This window comes from Falco cherrug, chromosome 13, assembly GCF_023634085.1.
Source record: "Falco cherrug isolate bFalChe1 chromosome 13, bFalChe1.pri, whole genome shotgun sequence".
Classification (NCBI taxonomy): Eukaryota; Metazoa; Chordata; class Aves; order Falconiformes; family Falconidae; genus Falco; species Falco cherrug.
Window position 1 is genome coordinate 24968744 of NC_073709.1, and position 19044 is coordinate 24987787.

The 19044-nt window shown below is 43.9% G+C and overlaps 1 protein-coding gene across 5 annotated transcripts in view; it reads left to right on the plus strand.

Moving 5' to 3' along the window:
* Nucleotides 1–801: 801 nt before the first annotated feature.
* The window catches only part of SMYD2 (SET and MYND domain containing 2), a 31379-nt gene continuing 13136 nt past the window's right edge, over nucleotides 802–19044 (plus strand). For 4 of the 5 annotated variants that reach the window (XR_008734903.1, XM_055725541.1, XM_055725542.1 and 1 more), the window contains exons 1-5: nucleotides 802–1131; nucleotides 4173–4236; nucleotides 11619–11729; nucleotides 13365–13425; nucleotides 15957–16081. Coding sequence is in view for 4 of the 5 variants with exons in the window: in XM_055725541.1 (XP_055581516.1) it covers nucleotides 950–1131; nucleotides 4173–4236; nucleotides 11619–11729; nucleotides 13365–13425; nucleotides 15957–16081 (543 nt within the window). In the remaining variant the exon portion in view is untranslated. Of the gene's footprint in view, nucleotides 1132–4172; nucleotides 4237–5443; nucleotides 5552–11618; nucleotides 11730–13364; nucleotides 13426–15956; nucleotides 16082–19044 lie in introns of all 5 variants that reach the window. The other variant, XM_055725544.1, reaches the window with a different exon arrangement.

A 19044-nucleotide genomic window follows, 5' to 3' on the forward strand; every position in this document is an offset into this window, starting at 1 on the left:
TATTATCCTAAAATGCTAGGAGAGGACAGTCAGCTTTCCAGCCTCTGGGCCGTAGCCCAAACCTGGCACCCACGAGCCGTGCCAGACAGCACAGGGCTGGCCAGGGCCCTGGCCCGACTCTCGGGGTGGCCCACTGGCAGCAGGGGTGGCCTGGCCACCTCCAGAAGCCCCTTCCCCTCACGTTTTGTGGTCTCCTGCCCACCTCGCCACCTCCTTCCTTGCACCACTGGAAGAACAGGTCACACAGGCCCCCCTCTGCCATCGCAGCCCTACGGCAGGCGGTGTCAACCAGGCCGGGCCGTGGGGAACCTGCGTGGCACCGGGCATCGGGAGCTGCAGCCCCGGTCCCCGAGCAGGCCGGGACACCCGAGGCGCCCCGCGGCCGGAACAGCGGGACTGCTGGCGGCAGAAGGGCTTTGCCTCGGGAGGCCTCGCCGTTACTCCGCAGAGGGGCCGTGAGGCCGGTGGGAGCCCCTTCCCCCCGCACTCGCTTCTCCAGAGCTGGGTCGCCGCCGGGTCCCCCGGGGGGGTTCCACCGCGCCTGTGAGCGGAGGTTACGCGCGGGCAGCCCCCTCCCTGACGCCACCCACGGCGGGTGGGCCGAGGGGCCGCGGCTCTCCCTGCGCGCCCGCCGGGCAGGACCCCGGCACCCAGCGGGCCGAAGCTGCCGCGGCCTCCCCCAGGCAGCGCCCGCAGCGGGCAGGCGACCTCCCGGGTGCGCAGCCGCCGGCCGCCCTCACCGCCCACCGCCGGCAGCTCCCCCGCCGCCCGGAGGAGGCGCTCCCCGCGCCGCACGGCGGGCAGGGGCAGGAGCAGGGGCAGGCGGCCGGCAGCGGCCCTCCGACGCCCCGCAGCGCGCTAGGACCCGGCGGGCCCCGCTGGCGTGCGCCGGCTGAGCGGGGAGCGCGGCGCGGCCTGCCCCGGCGCCCCTTCCCTTCCCCGCGGCGGGATGCGCTCGGAGGCGGCGCCGCAGCCGGGCGACCTGGAGAGGTTCGTCAGCGCCGGCAAGGGCCGGGGGCTGCGGGTGCGGCGGCGCTTCGCCGTGGGGGAGCTGCTCTTCAGCTGCCCGGCCTACACCGCCGTGCTGACCGTCAGCGAGCGCGGCGGCCACTGCGACGGCTGCTTCGCCAGGTAGGGCCGGGGGAGGCCCGGGGCGGGCCCGGGGGGCGGCGGCTGGGTGGGCTGCGGCGGGGCCGGCCCCAGGGTGGCTTCTCGCCGGCCGGCCTGCAGCGGCCCGCCCCGAGGCGGTGGCGGCTCGGCCCACCCGCGGCCCGCGGCCGTGGCCGTGTCAGTCAGCGGCGGGCGGGCCCTCCGCGGGGCCGGTGCCGGCAGCGGCGCCCCGCCGGGGGGTTGCCGGGGCGGCGGGGCCGTTCTTCGCACAACTTCCCTCCTCCTCCGCTCGCGTTTCTCCGGCGGTAGCGCCGTGGGGAAACTTTTACCTCAGAACTGGTTTTCCTTGCTCAACAGTTCAGGAGAAAAGGGCGGGGGGTGGGGGGGTGGGATTTGCTCTTTACGTGCTGTGGCCGCCACGTAGGCGTGTAACCTTGCTCGCACGGGAAGCCTTAGTTCGTCTAGTTTAGTAGTAATGTAATATTCACCGATTTTTAACGAAGTTTTGACAAGGGAGAAAGGGTCTGCAGTTGCCTGACTCACGCTTTGCATTTCTATAGTGTGAATGGAAGAGATATGAATAGAATAAACCTCTCCCTCTGTAATGAAATACAGAGAAACTATATGTAGATCTCCGTTTCTCTGTTGAAACCTTGGTCTGCTGGCACATGGCTCTTGCTGGGGCGAGGCAGGGTTGTGACCCTCCTGCGGCCGCAGTGCCACGCTGCGGGCAGGCCCCCGCCGCCCCACAGGGGCTCCAGTTCTCTGGGGGCTCAGTAGCTGCCCCCCTCACCTGAGGGGAGGGAGGTTTGACCAGCTGCAGGTACTCAGTGGTTGTGGTGAACCTCTCGATGTCAGCTGCTGCAGGAAAAAAAAAAAAAAAAAAGGCAGTTCAGGGTTATTGAAAATTAGTTGTGGACATGTCACACCACACCACGTTTTTAAAAGGAGTAGTACTTTCCTAACTTCTGGCAGCTTACTGAAGCAGCTCAAGTGCTTACCTGGTTGTAACTCAGAGGAAATGTGTTTGCCTCAGTAAAGGAAAATGACTGTTTTATGTCTGTTTTTATCAATACCTAAGCACTGCCTGCATATGTAGACTGAGAGGCAGGCTGAAGAACATGATTATTACACTCTAGTAGGTCTTTTAATCTCTTGTCTGTCATCTTAACTCACTTGTGCTTTTCATTTTCATCTGTTTTCTCTTGACCTTCTCCTTTTTCTTTCCTTATTACATTATCTACTTACATGGCTCATGTTATTCCCCCCTCTCTTTGCATATGAGCACTTAATATACTTCCTGGTGAAGTCAGTGAAGTGAGTCCCATCAATCTGAAGAACTGTAGAACCAAGGTGATTTTCGTCCCTTCTTCACACCAGTGGCTTTTCCTAGCCCCTAAGTTTTGTGGTCAGTTTTTTTCCTCTTGTGCCTAACCACAAATTGCCCTGTGCCAAAGAAACTGGCTGGTTTTGTTTATCATGTCCAGAAGATTTCTCTTTGTAGGACCAAGGAATACTTTCCATGCCCCACTGATAGGAAGTAATGTTGTAGGGATAACAGTTATCTCATGGAATAGCTTCTAGAGATTATCTCCAGGAGCATCCTGTTTAAATGCTGCTTGTTCTCGGTGCTGGCTGCCTTCGTGGAGCTCTGGAGGAGCACAGTGGACAAGGAATATACTGAATGCAGTACCATGGCAGTTACAGTTGCGTAATCTGAAACCTATTTCACACCAGGGTGATGAGGTTCCTCTAAGTGGAAAGCTATCTCAGTGATGTAACTTGACCTGCCAGTAGCTCAGAAGTGTGTTTTGTGTCTGTGCCCAGTTGCATTAACGCTGAACTAACACATACTACATTCTGAACTGTGCTTACTTAACTCGCAAAAAGCTTTAGGAGGAAGGTTGTGGGCTCGGCACTACTTTGGGAAGAGAAACTTCGCTAAGTGGTCATAAAGCTGTTGTAGTAAAATGGACAGAATGGAACTGAAACCTTGTATTTGCATCTGATAGTATTGGTTACTTTAAATACACAGCTTTGGTTGGGGTACATGCTGTCAGCAGGCACAGCCATGATGTTGGCCTGACTCACTCAGGTTGCGCCTTCTACCCTGCAAGAATCATCAGAGGAAGTCAAGACTTGCTACACTTTATGGACTCTGAATGCCAGTGACCTCTGAAATGTTGTACACTGTCATATTGTGTGAGGACACTCACCCTTGTTTTACTCCAATTTACCTCAGTTTAAGACAAATTTTTTTGCCACTTATACTGGGAAGGGTGTGTGGACATTGTAAAGTATTCAATACTGCTGAGAGATCCATGTTGCTGTCACGCTAAAATGTCACGTGTTGGGTAACACATGCTCTATTTTTGATGGGATATGCTACAACGCATGCACCTTGAAGCAGAAAAGGACCTTCCTTTTGGCAGTTCCCTGTGCTGGGATATATACAAAAATAAAAAAAGCAAACCACCAGCCTTAGGTCACCTTAGAATACACAGATACCAGCGCAGACGTTAGCAACACAGGAAGAGGCTATGTGGTGACAGGAGATCAAATACTGTATTTAATAATTCACCATGTTTTCTTGGTGTTAGGAGGCGGTTACTCGTGAAACAATGGTCATGCTTTCTGTAACCAGCTTGAGAAGCAATGGGACTGGCAGAGTAGAAGCAAGGGCTTAATAACGGTGAGCAAGTATACAGAGCAATTGGGAAGTTTGGAAAACAAGGAAAAGTTAGCTACCAGTATGCATCACAAAGTGGCAAAAACTGATGCTGTCTGTCAAACAGCAAAGAAGTAACATTTCCAAACCCAGCAGTTTATCAGGACAGCAGAGTGCTTTTGCATAGTCATAGTTGTTAGGAGAAGCTTGCTTCTGAAACTCTTAAATGAAAATAGCATCTGCTTTTGGAAGAGGGGGTTCAAGCTGTAGTTGTGTTCTGAAGAAAATACAGTTTTCATTGTGAAATGCAAAATATTGTATAAAAAGTGATACAGGATACATTTGTATTTCATTCAGATTTATAGAATAGAGTAACTTCTGTTTTCTTTTTAAGGAAAGAAGGATTGTCCAAGTGTGGAAGATGTAAACAGGCCTTTTACTGCAATGTGGAATGTCAGGTATGGTAATGCAATTTGTGAGGATGTGGGGGAAGGAGGGTGGGGGTTATTGAACTCCCATTTTTTTATTTGTGTGGCTCAGATAGTCTAATTGTAGCTATGGTTAGTAGTAGTCCGGTCAGTTTCAGCATCCCACAGATGCTGACCATGGAGTTGTGCATTGGACAATTACAGGATTTGGACATGGTCTGCATGAGTCTTTCAAGATCAGTAGCTCTGGGGCTTGGTACCACTGAGACTTTGATTAGAGCTGCCTGTCAGCCCACTAATTATGTCTGTATTACTTCTTTCTTTAAGCACAAACCAGATAATTTAACGTTACCTCACTAAACTGGTAAGAGTCTGTGTCTAATGGAAAAATCAAATCACTAAATAGCTATTTTAAGGAGCTTTTATTGGGTTATTTTTAGAATCTTTGCAAATATTTTGGGTGGCCATAGCTGACAATAGTCATAACCGTTTGAAACCTGTCATGCCTTCTCCCTAACTGACTCATTTTGGCAGCTTTTATTCTTTTTGTATACTTTGGTTTTTGAAAGCCCCTGAAAATAGAATATAAGCGTACAGTAAAGCAGAGCATTATGAAGACATCCAAAATACTTGCATGCAATTTTAATTCCATTTTTACTTCAAACTAGAAAAAGCACCTTTCAAAAAAGTGATTTTTGCCAGAAGTGGTATCTAGCCTTTGTGGACTGTCAACTTGATATGGAAGAATTACCCAGTTCACCTGTGAAAAACTCAACTGGATTGCCAGCTAAATAATGCAAACTATGTAAGATCTGCCGGGCACAGAGTATGGAACAGTGCTTATGAAAGATTCGAGTCACCAAATGTCTGGCATGCAACTATGTATTAGCTATAAATAATCCAAACCTTCTCTTATGTGGTAGCATGCAGTTGAGTGTGTGGGTTGCATGCAAAGCGTTCTCCATTGTCCTTATCTGGATGTAGATGTTGCGGTTTGTGCCGTTCAGTTCCCAAGCACTTCAGAGATGACTACTGCTTTTATTTCAAGGACGTAACTTCCTCTCCCATTGCGCAAGTTGCAAAGCGAGCCTGGCCTCCCTTAGTTCTCCTTCTGTTGCCTCCCCAGATTCCTGCTTTGTTACAGTGTCTTAGTGAATTGTTGGTGAATCAAATGGTCTTTTTGGTTTTGAAGCACCCAGAGGACTCAAAATGCTTAAAAGAAATAATTTTTTTACAGAATTTGTAATAGTTCACAGAATATTGAAAGACTGACAGCCAACAGTTGCTGGGAGGAAAGAGAACACTTACTGTATGAGCTTCCATAAGGCTCTTGAGAGAAATCTGGGTAAGTTTTAAAGACAGTGTAGGGAAACCCCATGATTTGTTCATGAGAATGCTTATTTGTTAAGACATGTTTCCATATGACATTGTTTCTTAGGAAGCTTTTAACTAGATAAGGGAAGGAAATAATTGAACAAAGCAATTTACTGGCTGTTTAGCACTTTTTATCTGAGATTATGAGTTTCTTCTCTTACTATATAAAATTCACAGTGGTTTATGAAGCAGGTAAGCAAGATTTACTGAAGTAGGGGAAAGCTCAGTGATTTGTGCCGGGAAAAATAGCAAGTAGGTTATCGTGGTGGAAGTAGCAGAACTTATTTCTGCTGATCCATGGTCCTTTGTTTTTACCTTCAGGTTCCTTCTTCAGTTCCTCCCTTAGTGTCCTGACTTCTAGCCTTGACAAAGTTTATACTTTTCTATTTAAGAACAAGGAGTTTTTTTCTTTCTTGGGTGAAGTCTTGTACATGATTTCTTAATTTGATTTTTTTTGTTGTTTTTGGATGATCAGAGTACTCTCTGTAGCAGAGCATATTTCAAGAATAAGAAACTGAACTGCTCAAACTGAGTGTCCTTAACACTGCAGGAGACGATGCTCAGCAAAACTCTGTCTTTCTGATAAGTTAATTGAGTTAAAATATTTTCTACCTGTTGGTGTGTAATAGGATGCTTTAGATATAAAGACCTTTTTTAGATGTGATGCCTAGACAGTGGTATGACAAGCACAGGTACCAGCACTTCACACTTACTGGTGATATGCATATGGCTTTTGACTTCCTAGTTGATGTAACCATCTTCCATGTTTTAGGCCCTTCTGAGTCAGTCTGATGAAACCAAGGAATGTTGCTGAGATTGAATTCTTTGACATTCTTTCAAAGTTACCTTCAAGCATAATATTCTCTAGAAACCGGTCTCCACTGACTGTACGTGCTGCACAGACAATCTGCACTGCATCTTCATCCCTGTCTTGTTCAAAGGCACTTTTCAGCAGTTCAGCAATTCTTTGTCAAAGCCAAAAAGGACATCTGTGCCTTGATACTCAACTTGTAACACCGGAGTGTGCAGTAAATGTGTCCCTTTTGCCTCCATGGATGGGACTACTTCATGCAACACTGATTAAAGGGGAGGGCTGTACTTGAGAACTGTGATGGCATTGTCCATTTGATTTTTGTTTTTTTCAGTTAAATTTTCTCTGTAAATCCATATTTTCTTTGGTCAGTTCAGCTAAGAATTACATGTACCCAACAATCATGGTATGATTTCATGTGTTGCTTAGTACCTTCTTACTCAATATAATTCAGTTTGGCAGCTGTTTATCACATGAAGAATACTGTGTGGGGGTAGAAACCCAAAGTTTTTGAGCTTACTCTTTCCTTACTTAAAGATCTGCTATACCACAGTTCTTTCTAGTGGTGTGGAGAGATGGATCAGGAGACAAGAGAAAGGTGCCAAAGTGTGCAGTAGGAAGCAATTTTTTTTGATATATTTCTCAGAATTACAGATTTTATGACTGCAGGTACCTTCCTCTCTCTGTTTCAGTTGAATTAGGGTTTTTTTTTTCCTCTTTCAAAACAACGTGGTTGTTGAAAGTAAAGTTAGTGATACTGCATGTATTTCCTGCTCTGTTGATCCATATGGTATCCTTGTTTTGAGGATCTTAAAATACTTTCCAAACATTTTATGAATGAAGCCTCACAGCAGCCTTTGGGGCATTTCTGGTTTTGCAAATGGGCTATAGATGCACAAAAATACATCGACTTGCTGAAGTTCCTCAAGTGGTAAAAGAGTGCGTCTCCTGCCATATGGCCAGGTGTTTGATGCACTGACCAAGTCCTTCTTTGCAGTAGAATTCCTTTGCCCTGGTTGCTGGGAAAGGTGGTGTCACACTGTAGTGTGATGGACTGAGCCCAGGCGAAGACAAAGGCTTGCAGTGATATAGTGGCTGATTTGTTTAGGGCGCTCCTTATACGCACCCATACGTGTGCATGCTGGCCCTGGCACAGTTCCCTTAGTGCTAACGTGTCCTTTGCCTGTTTTGGTCTGTTGTTTTTTTTTTTTTTAAGATAAGTAACCTTAAGTTTGACCTTTATTAAGCTGTATGTTTGCATAGTCATAGGTTCAGTCTTGAATGTGGGGCACCTGAGAGTGGAAGTTGTCTTCACTGTCTGTCCTTGAATGTTTTGTGGGTTGGTAGGATCTACCCTGGGTTTGCTGTGTCTTTCTTTTCCCAGCCCCTAATCCAGTTCTCCTTTTAAAAGGATTTGTGATTTCCAGCTGATTCATACCATTCTGCACTCCTCGAAGCACAGGCCTGTTGTTACAGCAGTGGCTTTCAGACCCCATCTGCAGCTGTTCGGGTCTCGACTTCTTAAATTATAATAATTTTAGTCAAACAGCAGGAGACCTGTGCTCATTTTTTCTCCTCAGAAATTAGCTGTTGAAACGCTCTGAAGATAAATGTTTTAAGAGGGTTATGTGGTTGCAATCGTGGAACTGGTGAACTTGAACCAGCTACTGGAGCTCCTCTTTCTGTTATTACATGTAGCTATTATTTATCCCAGACAGAGTGGAGATCAGCTAGCCAAAGTGCAGAAAGAGATGTTTTTGTCATGACTTTCCATATCTGAAATATATTTTGAACAAAATATTTATGGGTTTGTCTTAACTTGTCATGTTGAAGAGTGCTGTAGTTTGTATTTCTGGAGTGAGGGAAACATACTTTTATTAGGCCTCAAAATGGAGTTATTGTCCTGCAATTAGCATCAAGCAGATGTGTTTGAAATGGGATCTTGTAGAAATTGCTCACTCCTCTTTGGTGAGCTGCAGAAAAGATATGAAATTCTTGCTGTAATGATCCTGCACAAGAGGAATCTGACACTGCAAGATCCTGCTTAAGATTCCCATGGGGAAGTGTCTGTCCCCCTATCCAAAAACTTTCTCCATGTAATTTTTTTTGATAAATGCCTCCTGTGAACCTTTTGAACATTAACCCATGGAAGTCAAATACTGTCTGTGGCCCAGCATTTGGTAAATGATGGTTGGGAAGGATGGCTGTGAAGATGTGTGAGACTCTTACCTTTGCTGCTTGGTGAAGGACTGTGTGAGAGAACTTTTCCAAATAATACTAGACATCAAAAGTTGCCTCACTGAAATTTGATTACAGAATTGGATGCCATTTGAGCATAATTGGGCCTTAAGCTTTTGAAGAAATGGACTTAACCCCTACACTGGTTTGCCCAGCATTTCTGTCTGGTATTTGTGTGTGTGGTTTTTTATCAAGTGAAATACAAGAGAAATTTTACATCTTATTGAAAAAGTCCATGTGAGGAAGGAGGTGCAAGGGCATTTGTTTGGACTTGAGTCTTACTTTTTTTGAGTATTACATTTTATTTTTTGGTGGTAGTTTGTTGGGCTTTTTTATGCTGAGCTATATGACAGTGTTCTGGGAATTAATCCAGTAGTCCTGGATGGTGGAATTGTTTTGGAGAAATTGGTGGAGAAGACTGTTTCCATGCTTTGATGTGAAAAGCATAAGCTTTAAAGAACTTCCCTTCCAAAAATGTTGTCACTCACTCCTAAAGAAGAGGAAAATACTGTGGATGTAATGAAAATAGGAAGAAAATATCATTAATGTAGCATTAGGGATTCAAGCAGAAGAATGCTACCTGTTATAATTCAAAATACTTAGAGGAAAATGTGGAAAAGAATGCAAAATACGGTCCTGCTGTGATTGCAGGGAAAGCTGCTGTCACAGTGTTTCCATCCCAGGTATTACTCAGTCATCAGTACTCTCTCTTCTTGTGGTGTTTCAGGCTTTTATCTCATTTCACACAATTCAGCCGTATCTTGTCCCTTTAACCTCCCTAGCAGTTCATATAACTCAGTATGATTCTGCCTGGGGAAAGATTTTAATTAACAATGTGTAAAGAATAAAGGGAATAAATGGATTTTTAAAAACACTGCTTTGAGACAGGCACGTGATTTTGCATTTTGATTTTTTGTTTTATCGGGTATTCTCTCCTGTTTATTTAATCAGTATGTATGATGTGGGTCCTACAAAACTTCAGGTTCTGTGCCTTCACTTCTTGTGCACCCAGCAATGATGCTGAAGTTGGTGGGTGTCGTGGGTGTGCAAGAAGAGGTCTCTCTCTATCTCTCTTCTTAGCCTTCAGCTTGTAGATTCCTAAGCAAAGGCTATCAGGAATTTTCCAGAGAAAGGTCTTGGGGTGTACGTAGGAAACAGGTCTCACAAGGGATACATTTTGTAGTGACAGCCATAGAAGAGTTCAGAGTGTAATTTCATGTGGCATGATTACAGTGTAATGTACTTTTTCAATTCTTCTGGTCTGTATTGCCACGTCCTCTTAGAACATTTACACTGGAGCTTATTTCAAGCACCCTGTATGTATGATTTTTTGGAAGCACTGTAGTGAGATATCAAGGACAACGAAGTTGACGTTGCGAGGGGTTGCATACTCTTGCAGCGTTGCGCTGCTTCGAATCCTACCTGAGACTGGAGTGGGTGTTCACATTTCTTTTCCTAATAAAATAAACTCCTAAAGCTGTCCATGCCCAGGCAAATTAAAATGACATTTCAGAGGAAGAATTTGTGGTGTACTAACTCTGAAATTAGTGATCTCAGCTTTTGTTTTGATCTGCAAAACCTGCAAATAAGTGGACCAGCCAAGACAGGAGACGCTAAGGGTCCTGATTCACCTGGCTGTTTGAATTGCCTTGGGTTGTCCTATGTGGCCTCCAGCTGTAGCTCCCGCAAGGAATGCATCGCCCAGTAGATCTGTATCATATCTACTGGTTGTACATAGATGTTTTTAGGTAGCCTAGGTTGTCTCAAATGGCCCTTGCCATCAGTGGTTAGGCAACTGAGGGAAACTGGTTTTCTTCTGTTCCTGCCACTCAATCGCTCTGATGGGCTATGTGATTTTTTTTTTTATTTATTTTGATTTTGTTGTTTTTTATCAAGTGGCCTAACACACTGTCTGTGATACCGGGTGAATCACAGTAAGGGGAATTAAGAACTTCCTGGAGGCTGTGAGAAGTTTTTCAAGTTTTCGCCTTGAATCAATTAAAAATTTGTGGGATTTATTGTGATTTCTTTCCTCTGCTGCTGTTTTCTACTAGTTTAAATTTGGTCTGAGAACAAAACTTGATGCTCCCTATACAGGCAGAACACTATAGGTCTGTTCTAACAGTGCTATAAATGTGCATCTGGGTTAAGATATAAATAACTGTGCATTGCTCGAATATAGAAATAAGAATATTTCCATGTTTGAATAAATAAATAAAATGAAATTTGATGCAGTCTGAGGACAGCCCTTGTCATTGCAGACTGTTAATCTGCGATTCTGTGCTCATCTTTGAAAGATTTTTTGCTTTGGAGGAAATTTGTTGAGTGCCAAAAGCCAGTGGCTTGTGCTGTCATTCCAAGTGTTATTGTATGTTGAGCTAGGAACATACTATAAATTCTTAACTAAAATGCCTTTTTTAGTGTGTTTTCATCACCTAGCCGTGTTCTTACTCTACAACATTTAAGGAAAAAATCTGATAATTCTATTCAGTAGGTCTTGTTTTGACCTTACATACACGGATTCTTGCAGTGATTGTGAATCCATTGACTTCAGAAGCATTACTCCTGATTACACCAGGGTCGTTTCATAATGCGGGGCCAAGGTATTAAATGGAAATGAACCCAATAAAGCCATCAAGCTCAGACCTACTCTGTCCTCATGTGCTTGATCTGAACAATAAGAACTGGTGATTTATAAATCATGTTGTCTGTTTGCTTCTTTGTCATTTAATTCTTTTTTTCCGTTGAATAAATGAAGATGTTCTGACCTTAACTCATCCCTTGTGAGTTTATTTGAAAAAAGCAGGATAGCTGTACCCCTTAAATGTGACTCAAGCTTTTGTTCAGATTTGGTGAGCGTCATCTTATTTTTTTTAAAGGAAACACATTTCACTTGACCTCTAGGATCTGGCAGGACTTGCTGCATCCTCTTTTTTGTCACTTTATCTTCATGGCTGATTTTTTTTTTAATATTTTTCTGCATTTTCAGAAGGAAGACTGGCCAATGCACAAGCTAGAGTGTTCTGCCATGTGCGCTTTTGGGCAGAACTGGAATCCCTCTGAGACCGTGAGGCTGACGGCGAGGATCCTTGCCAAACAGGTGAGCAGGAGGCTAGACTTGGGAGGTATGTTCCTACTCTGGGTGCCAAGGAAGGCAGGAAAATGAAAATTGACCGACAGTAACTGTCCCTGCAAAGCACATATATACTGGCTTCCTGTGTACAGATGAGTGTAATACAGAGCATGAGCAGCTGAATGAGCTGACCATCAGACCACTGCAGCAGTGTCAGGGCCACCATAGTGCAGCTGGAGACTTTTGGGGAAAGATGACAAAAGGCTGTTGAGGTGTTAAGCTGTGTAGCTATAACTTATGGCCAAGGTACTGTTGAACAGAGTCTGGAAAATTTACTGATAGTTTCACAATGTGCAAGGTATTTCAGCCTCCATTCTGGTAGGCTGGAGCTCTTGACTATGTGTGTGGGCTAGCACCAAGGCCATGTTGGTGATGAGGAAGAAGAATGAGACTTGGTATGTGTGGTTAAGTTCTGAGGAATGCTTCTTGTGTTATCTGTCTGCAGGCGTTGATGTCTTTATGAAGCAGTTGCCTGTTGTACTATTTTTCAGCTATGTCTGTGTAGCACTGTGTAGAAGATAACTGCCAGTACATTTGTGAGTCAAAAACAATTCTGAGGTATTCAGGTATAAATGTTTATGATTACTGGAGGTAACTGGTGAAAAACCGAGATTGAGAGAGAAATCTCAGGCCCTTGGTCTTTGGAGAAAAATAATATTATTTGTAAGGAAATACGATTGCGATGTCAACCTCCGTTTCAGTGTTCCCTAACTATATGGGTATTGAGGATAACACAACTACTGACAGGGAGGGGACGGGATTCGTGAGTTTCAAGGTTATTATGCTGTGTATCTTTGTAGAGATCTAAACTCTCTGCAAAAACAAATCCTCTTTGAAGCATATTTGTGTGATTGAGGTCTGCTTATGTGACAAGGGCAACCTGGATACTGTATGTAGTGAGGATTTTGGTGGCCTGCTGGGAAGGTAGCTGCGTACTTGCTGTGTGTGTAAATGTGTGTGTGTGTGAATGTGTGTGTGTGGCTTAATTAAGGCATGGTTTAGTGGTGATGCACAAACAAAATCAAATGTTTAATGACAAAAAGTCATTGGAATAAATTTGTGCTTTTATTGCTTACAGGGAGGGGGGAGAACCCTACATGTCATATAAAAGCTAAATATGCAAGCCATAGTCCCTGAACCTCAGCTGCTGGGCCACCTGCAAAGCCATATTTAATGGCCAAGATTACAAAGAAGTGGCCTGAGGCCAACAATGGAGCATTGCTTTTGAACTCTGTCAACAGTCAGTTTATTCACTTTCCTCAAAGCGAAGCCTGTCTCCTGCCTGCTTGCTATTGTTAGCAGCTTTCTGGGTGTCTAGAACAAAGCAAATGACATATTTAAAATACTGTTCAGTTTATGTATATAAATTTGATAGGAGTTAGTTTTTGGCTGCCTAATTTGGTTTGGAGAGAGTATTTCTGTAGCTTTACTAAAGGGCCATCAATTTAACTCATTGCTGTTCATCAACTTCTGTAAATCTCATACAGCGTGGACTTGGGTTTGTCTTACAGGTAAGAGTCCTCAGCTTATGAATGAGTAGAGAAAACTGCCAATGTAAACCATTAAAATATTTTCTTGTTTATTTTTTCCCTTTATTGCTAGAAAATTCACCCTGAAAGAACACAGTCAGAGAAGCTGCTTGCTGTAAAAGAATTTGAATCACGTAAGTAAAAAAGGCTTGCAGGTAAACAGAGGCAGTTATCTATATTCATGATTTTCTTCCCCCTAGCCCCCCTCATCAAAACCTTTCAGAACATCCTACTCCTGTTGGAGAAAGGGAGTAAACAAAGAGAACTGTGGTTCCTCATTTTTTTGAAAATGCAGTGCTCTTACTTTCTTTCTGTTTTTTTTCTCTGTCGCTTGTGGGGTCTGTGAAAGAAGGGTGAAAACCTAGACAGAATTCATTATGTAGCATACATCCATCTCATGGCTTTTCTGGTACTGTAATGTCTTTTGAGAATTGTAATGTTGTAAAATTAAAGTAGCTGGTATTTGTTACCAGGAGGCATAAAATCAGAGGCAGCACAGTTGCTTGATGGTGACAGTGACTAAGGGGCTAATTGCAGAACCCTCTGGACTGTGCTTCAGTATCTGTCACTGCCAGTCAAATCTGACATGTTATATATGATTGTGTTGAAATTCCATGTCCTAAATGCTCCAAAATAATCCAAGGAAGGAGATGAGGCAATATGTTGCTTTTAACTGGCAAGCTACTGTTTGTCTGGTGAGGCAGAGTTAGAAATTGAGCAACTAGGGGACTAGTAACCATGCTGGCTTAGTTTTCAGTTGTCTGTCATTTCTCTTTCTTGGTGCTGGAGGTATTATACAACAAGACAATAAGTTTGTATATTCACATTGCTCAGTCTGATGGCTTCCAACCCCCTTTATAAAATGCTGAATAAATGCAGTCATTGCTAGGACTTGAGGTAGCAGGGTAACCAGGCACAGTGAGATTACAGTCTTGCTTCCTGAACAAAAGCTCCTGTCACAGCTGTTGGGGCAACTGGGGAAATAAGAGGGGAAAATGCCAACATTTGACTTTGCCTAAGGCAAGGATAATTTTTACAGGTAGGTTAGTAGGATTGAGGTTGAGGATGGGTAAGTGCTGAAGTAATTTCTGTTTATACTTCTGCATTGCAGCTTGTTTTCAATAATTTATTAATTTGGGAGCTAAAAGGCTGAAATGTTTTTTTTTCTGTTGCAGTGTCCCCCTTGTCCTCTAGGAGCCCTTGTTTTGTTTCTGTTTTTTTTAGTAAGAACTCCTGTTCCTTCTGCCTTATTGACTCTCCTCATCCTGCAGCACACCTTTGCCATGTTCAGCCGTTGCCTTATGCTTTGCAGGACCTTGCACGGGAGAGGAAAAGGCACCTGGCTGTCAGTTGGAAGCTCAGAATTTCTTATTTCTGATTTGTCCTAGTTCTCATCAAATTGTCCGATTCCATTTTTCTCAGCATTTTTTGTGATTTTCCTGTCATTTGCATCTGCTCTTACAAATCATTTCCCCCTTCTTCCACTGTTGTGCAGCCTTTTCTCTTCTTGCATGTTTTTCTCTCCACTATTATTTTGAGTTGGGAGAGGGGGAAACTGATGAGTTGCTGGCTCTCTTGGAGCAGGAGTGAGCTGGTGACAGTGCTGCTGTAAGAGAGAGGATTAGGAAAAAACTTTCCAACGCTGTGCTCTTGAGGAGGGAGAGGGGACCTGGAGTATATGATTAATCATCTGGCTTGCTCCCATGGACCAGGCAGGAAAAGGTTCAGTGACCACAGCTTTAGCTAGAGCATGTCATGGGCCCAAGGGTAAATCTCTGAACAAACCCATAAGGGAATACGCTTGGCAGGTGTGCCAGGACATTTCCATTGATGTTCCTGCTGTCTCCTGTTATTCTCAGGTATCTGCAGGTTAAACACACCTCTGTTGATAGTCACCTTCCAGCCCACGGAGACAGGGGCATTCTCAGGGACTGTTTGTTACTTCCTGAAGCAGGTGCCTGCAGTAGGTCAGATGGATTGCACTCCTGGGCACCTTCATGTTATCCTCCTCTTGCTACAAAGGGAACCCCTGGTGACTAGCCCCAGTGTTGCTGTCAACCTTTGTTAGGTCCCTGTGATACGTGGCCACAAATAGTTAGGGCTTCTGTGCTGGGAAAGACCATGTCTTTTAAAAGCAGGGATAAGCAGCCTTCCTTCACTGGAGTTTGGGCTGGTTGGTACTAATAAGGATTAGGTCCGTATGGGAAGTTACACTATGTAAAGCATATTTTAAGAAGCGTGGTGTTGAGTGTGACTTCATACCACAATAGATGGGACGAGGTAGCTCACAAGGTCGTGTTAGAAAGCTGGGGGTAGTTACCCACAGTTGATAGGCTTCTAGAGGGCCAGAGCCTGCTGGTCTGTTTGCTAGGGTTAACAAACACACTTTAAAGACTGTAAACCTCCCAATAAAGGGAAATTTCTTTCCAGTTACCTGCTAAAGTAAAGGTGTTAGAAAATGCTTTTTTAATCCTGCATGTTCTTGTAGCACATGTGTGGCTTTGGCAGAAGCCGCGTTACATTTACAGAGCAGACACTTCTTGCAGTACTGCCAAGTTCCTTGAGGGGTTTCTGTTTAAGTTTGGGCCTGTTCTAACCTAAGTCTAGCTGCAGTTCACAGGGTAGCGTTCCTGTTACTGAAATCAAATGTATTCTTTGTCCACAGACCTTGACAAACTAGACAATGAAAAGAGAGAGCTGATTGAGAACGACATTGCTGCTCTTCATCACTTTTACTCAAAGCACTTGGAGTACCCTGACAATGCTGCCCTTCTAGTTGTCTTTGCACAAGTAAGTTGGCTAGAACACAGCCTGCTTAGGTGAATGGTGCTGTAGGAGGTTAGCCTTTGTGAAAGGGGAAAACTATTAATGGCAATGGAAATGGTAGCTCTTTGCTTATCTCAGGGACAGCTGAGTGTGCTTGATGGAGAAGAACCACTTCCTTGAGCAGAAGTGGCTGGACGTGCCCCATTTCAATAGTGAGGGGAGAGACTTTCTATGAGGTGCTTCTTGAATGTTGAAGAAAAGGGGAAACAGCCTGTATTAGAACCTGTCAAAGTCAGGCTTCTTGTGGGCCAAGCATAGTGCAGCTATTGTTGGACTTACATGGAAGGCTGCTGGTCTGAGACCCTGCAGAGGCAAAATCCTTCATTCAGGCTTCAAACTTGTGGAAATCCTTGCTGGTCAGGTCATCACTGTGTTTGACCTTCACAGGGAGTAAAATTCAGAGAAGTAGAAAGAGCAGTCTGAAACTTTTATCTGGTGTGTGGCTTTTAAATGCAGTCAGGTAGTTTGGTCATCTGGAGAGATGAAGGAAAGGCAGGATGTCTTGTTAGATAACTTCTGAAATGTGTCACCTCTTTTTTCTCACCTGCTTTTCATACGCATCTAAATTGAACTTATTGTAGTGAATGGAATAACACCAGTGGAATACTGAAAGATCCATTTTCTTCTTTTTCCTCCTCTACTTCAAAATAACCTAATTTTAAACTTAAATGCCTGAGTAAAAAGTTCAGATTTTTTTGAGATGGGGGCAAATGTTGACTGCTGTGATGAAAGTTGAGATGGCAATACTCTGGTTGGTAGAGCTGGGCATCTACCAACAAGGAGGCACAGTTACTATTTCCTTAATACAGAGGTACTGTTATTCTGTAGGGGAGTGATTCTTTAGCCTCTTTAGCCTCTGCTCATCATCCACTTGTTTCTAGTAATACATTTCCCTTAAAAGAAAAGTTTTTTCTTTTATGAAGACTTCACAATTTGTTTTTGTCAGAGGGGTACTTTAAAGACATCAGTACATCCAGTTTGTTGTGGTGTTTCTGAATATTTTTGTTAGAATATTGCCAGAATCCCCAAAGATTACGTTATTTTGGCTATAGTGGCTTTTGCTTTGTGTCCTCTCCTGGACCAGCTCCACCAGATCGTGATGCTTTAACTGACTTCTGCAAACCGCTGACTTCCAGATCTGACATTCCATCTGGTCTTCTCTGTAGATGTCTAAGGTCACCCTTAGGTGTCATCTTAAGCTCATCCTGATCATCAGACATCCATCTGCCACCGTGGATGTTGCAATTTTTTGAACTAGAATCTCCAAAGGTCATCTGGATGTTCATTAGAAATGTTTAACAGGATACAACCTTTTGAAGTTTTAGCTCCAGCATAAATCTTTCTAGAAGAAGGGGAGGCATGGCTGTACTTGATATCTACAAACATGTTTCCTAACTATTAGCTAACTTGACCTAAAACCAATAGTATGGGTCTGCTGCTACTCCTTTGCTTTGCTTCAGCACTTTCTCTGGCCTCGTGTTGTCTACTTTGCTCTTCCATTTGGCAGTCTTTCTCCCTGTGGCTCAGGACAGCCATTTGGGACTTGGATACCTGCTTTTTGTGGGCCTTGTCTGATGTCTCTTACGCAACACAGCTAAGGTGTAATTAATTGGTCCTTTTGAGTTGAGCAAAGATTTTTGTCCTAACCATCCTTGCTTTTCACTGCTGTCTTCCCCAGCTGTTGGTATCATTCTAGTCTCTCTTGTCCCTGTGGATCATTGCTGTCAAGACTGGCACACTTCCTCCTCAGTCTCACCTTGTCATCTCTTCAGTTTCTCTCTTGTCTCAGGTTCCAGAGACTCACCCTTTCCTTGAAGACCCTGCATAATTTTGTGCCTCCCTTTGCACATTCTCTTTTCCACCGTTGGGAAACAACCTCAAGCTCTATTTTTTTTTTTAATTACTATTATTTTTTACTGTTGTCTCTTTACTCCCTCTACATTGCCTTTTTTAGTTGTGCATTCATCTGGTGAAACCAGTGGTATCTCATCCCTTCTAATTCTTCCTCTTGTGTCATTTCTGGTATGATGCATTCAAGAAGTGGGCTGTTCTCTGCCTTAGTGGACGGGAGTTGATGATAACTCACTACATATTTTTAAATATTTCCCTGTGATTCAGAACCATCAAGCTGTTCTTCATGTCAGCCTTTGTAGCCTTATGTTCTTACTTGCTGTTGATATAATCTTTGCCTTCTATTGTTTTTGTATTCAGCAATTACATTTTGGTTTTGGTTCAGGTCCAGGTATGTTCATATATTGGCTAGTGCAGTAGCGTGCTCATCTTGAGAGACAGGGAGCCTTTGGATGCTATGTTGCTAAAAATAGCAGGATAAAGATCAAGCAAAGAATACTAGTGAGTGAATCCAAGAAGCAGGACGCTTTCCTTAATCATAAACCCATCCTGAACAGTTCATACCTGCGGAGTGGCTTTGGGAAGTATTTGTGTATTTCTGAAATCCAATCCAAGCTGCATGCCAGCTTGTGGGACATATCATTGTTGCTAGCATTGTCATCAGTTGTCATCAACTCTTACCCTTCCAGAACAGATACTTACCTTGGACTCGATTGACTGTTCCTGTGCCCATCATAGCTTCAGCCGGACTTGGCCACATGATCATGGTTGTTTTAGTGCTTTACTGGTGCTTCCACGAACATTTTGACGATTGTAGGGAGATGTTGTTGAATGCGGAGAGGATTCTGTTTGTTGGCACATATGTGACTTGCAGTGAAAGTGGAATAAAGTACTTGATTGAGGTGCATTTTGGTCACTTAAAGTCACACAAACCACATGAAACAAAGCTGAAACTCTTGTAAGATTCCCTTGAGTTTAGTGAGAATGAGATGGAGGTTTTAAAACCTGCTTGAATCTATTCTATAAGAAAGATTTGTGAACAAGTTCTTCTGATCCTGTGTCTGTTTAAATTACGA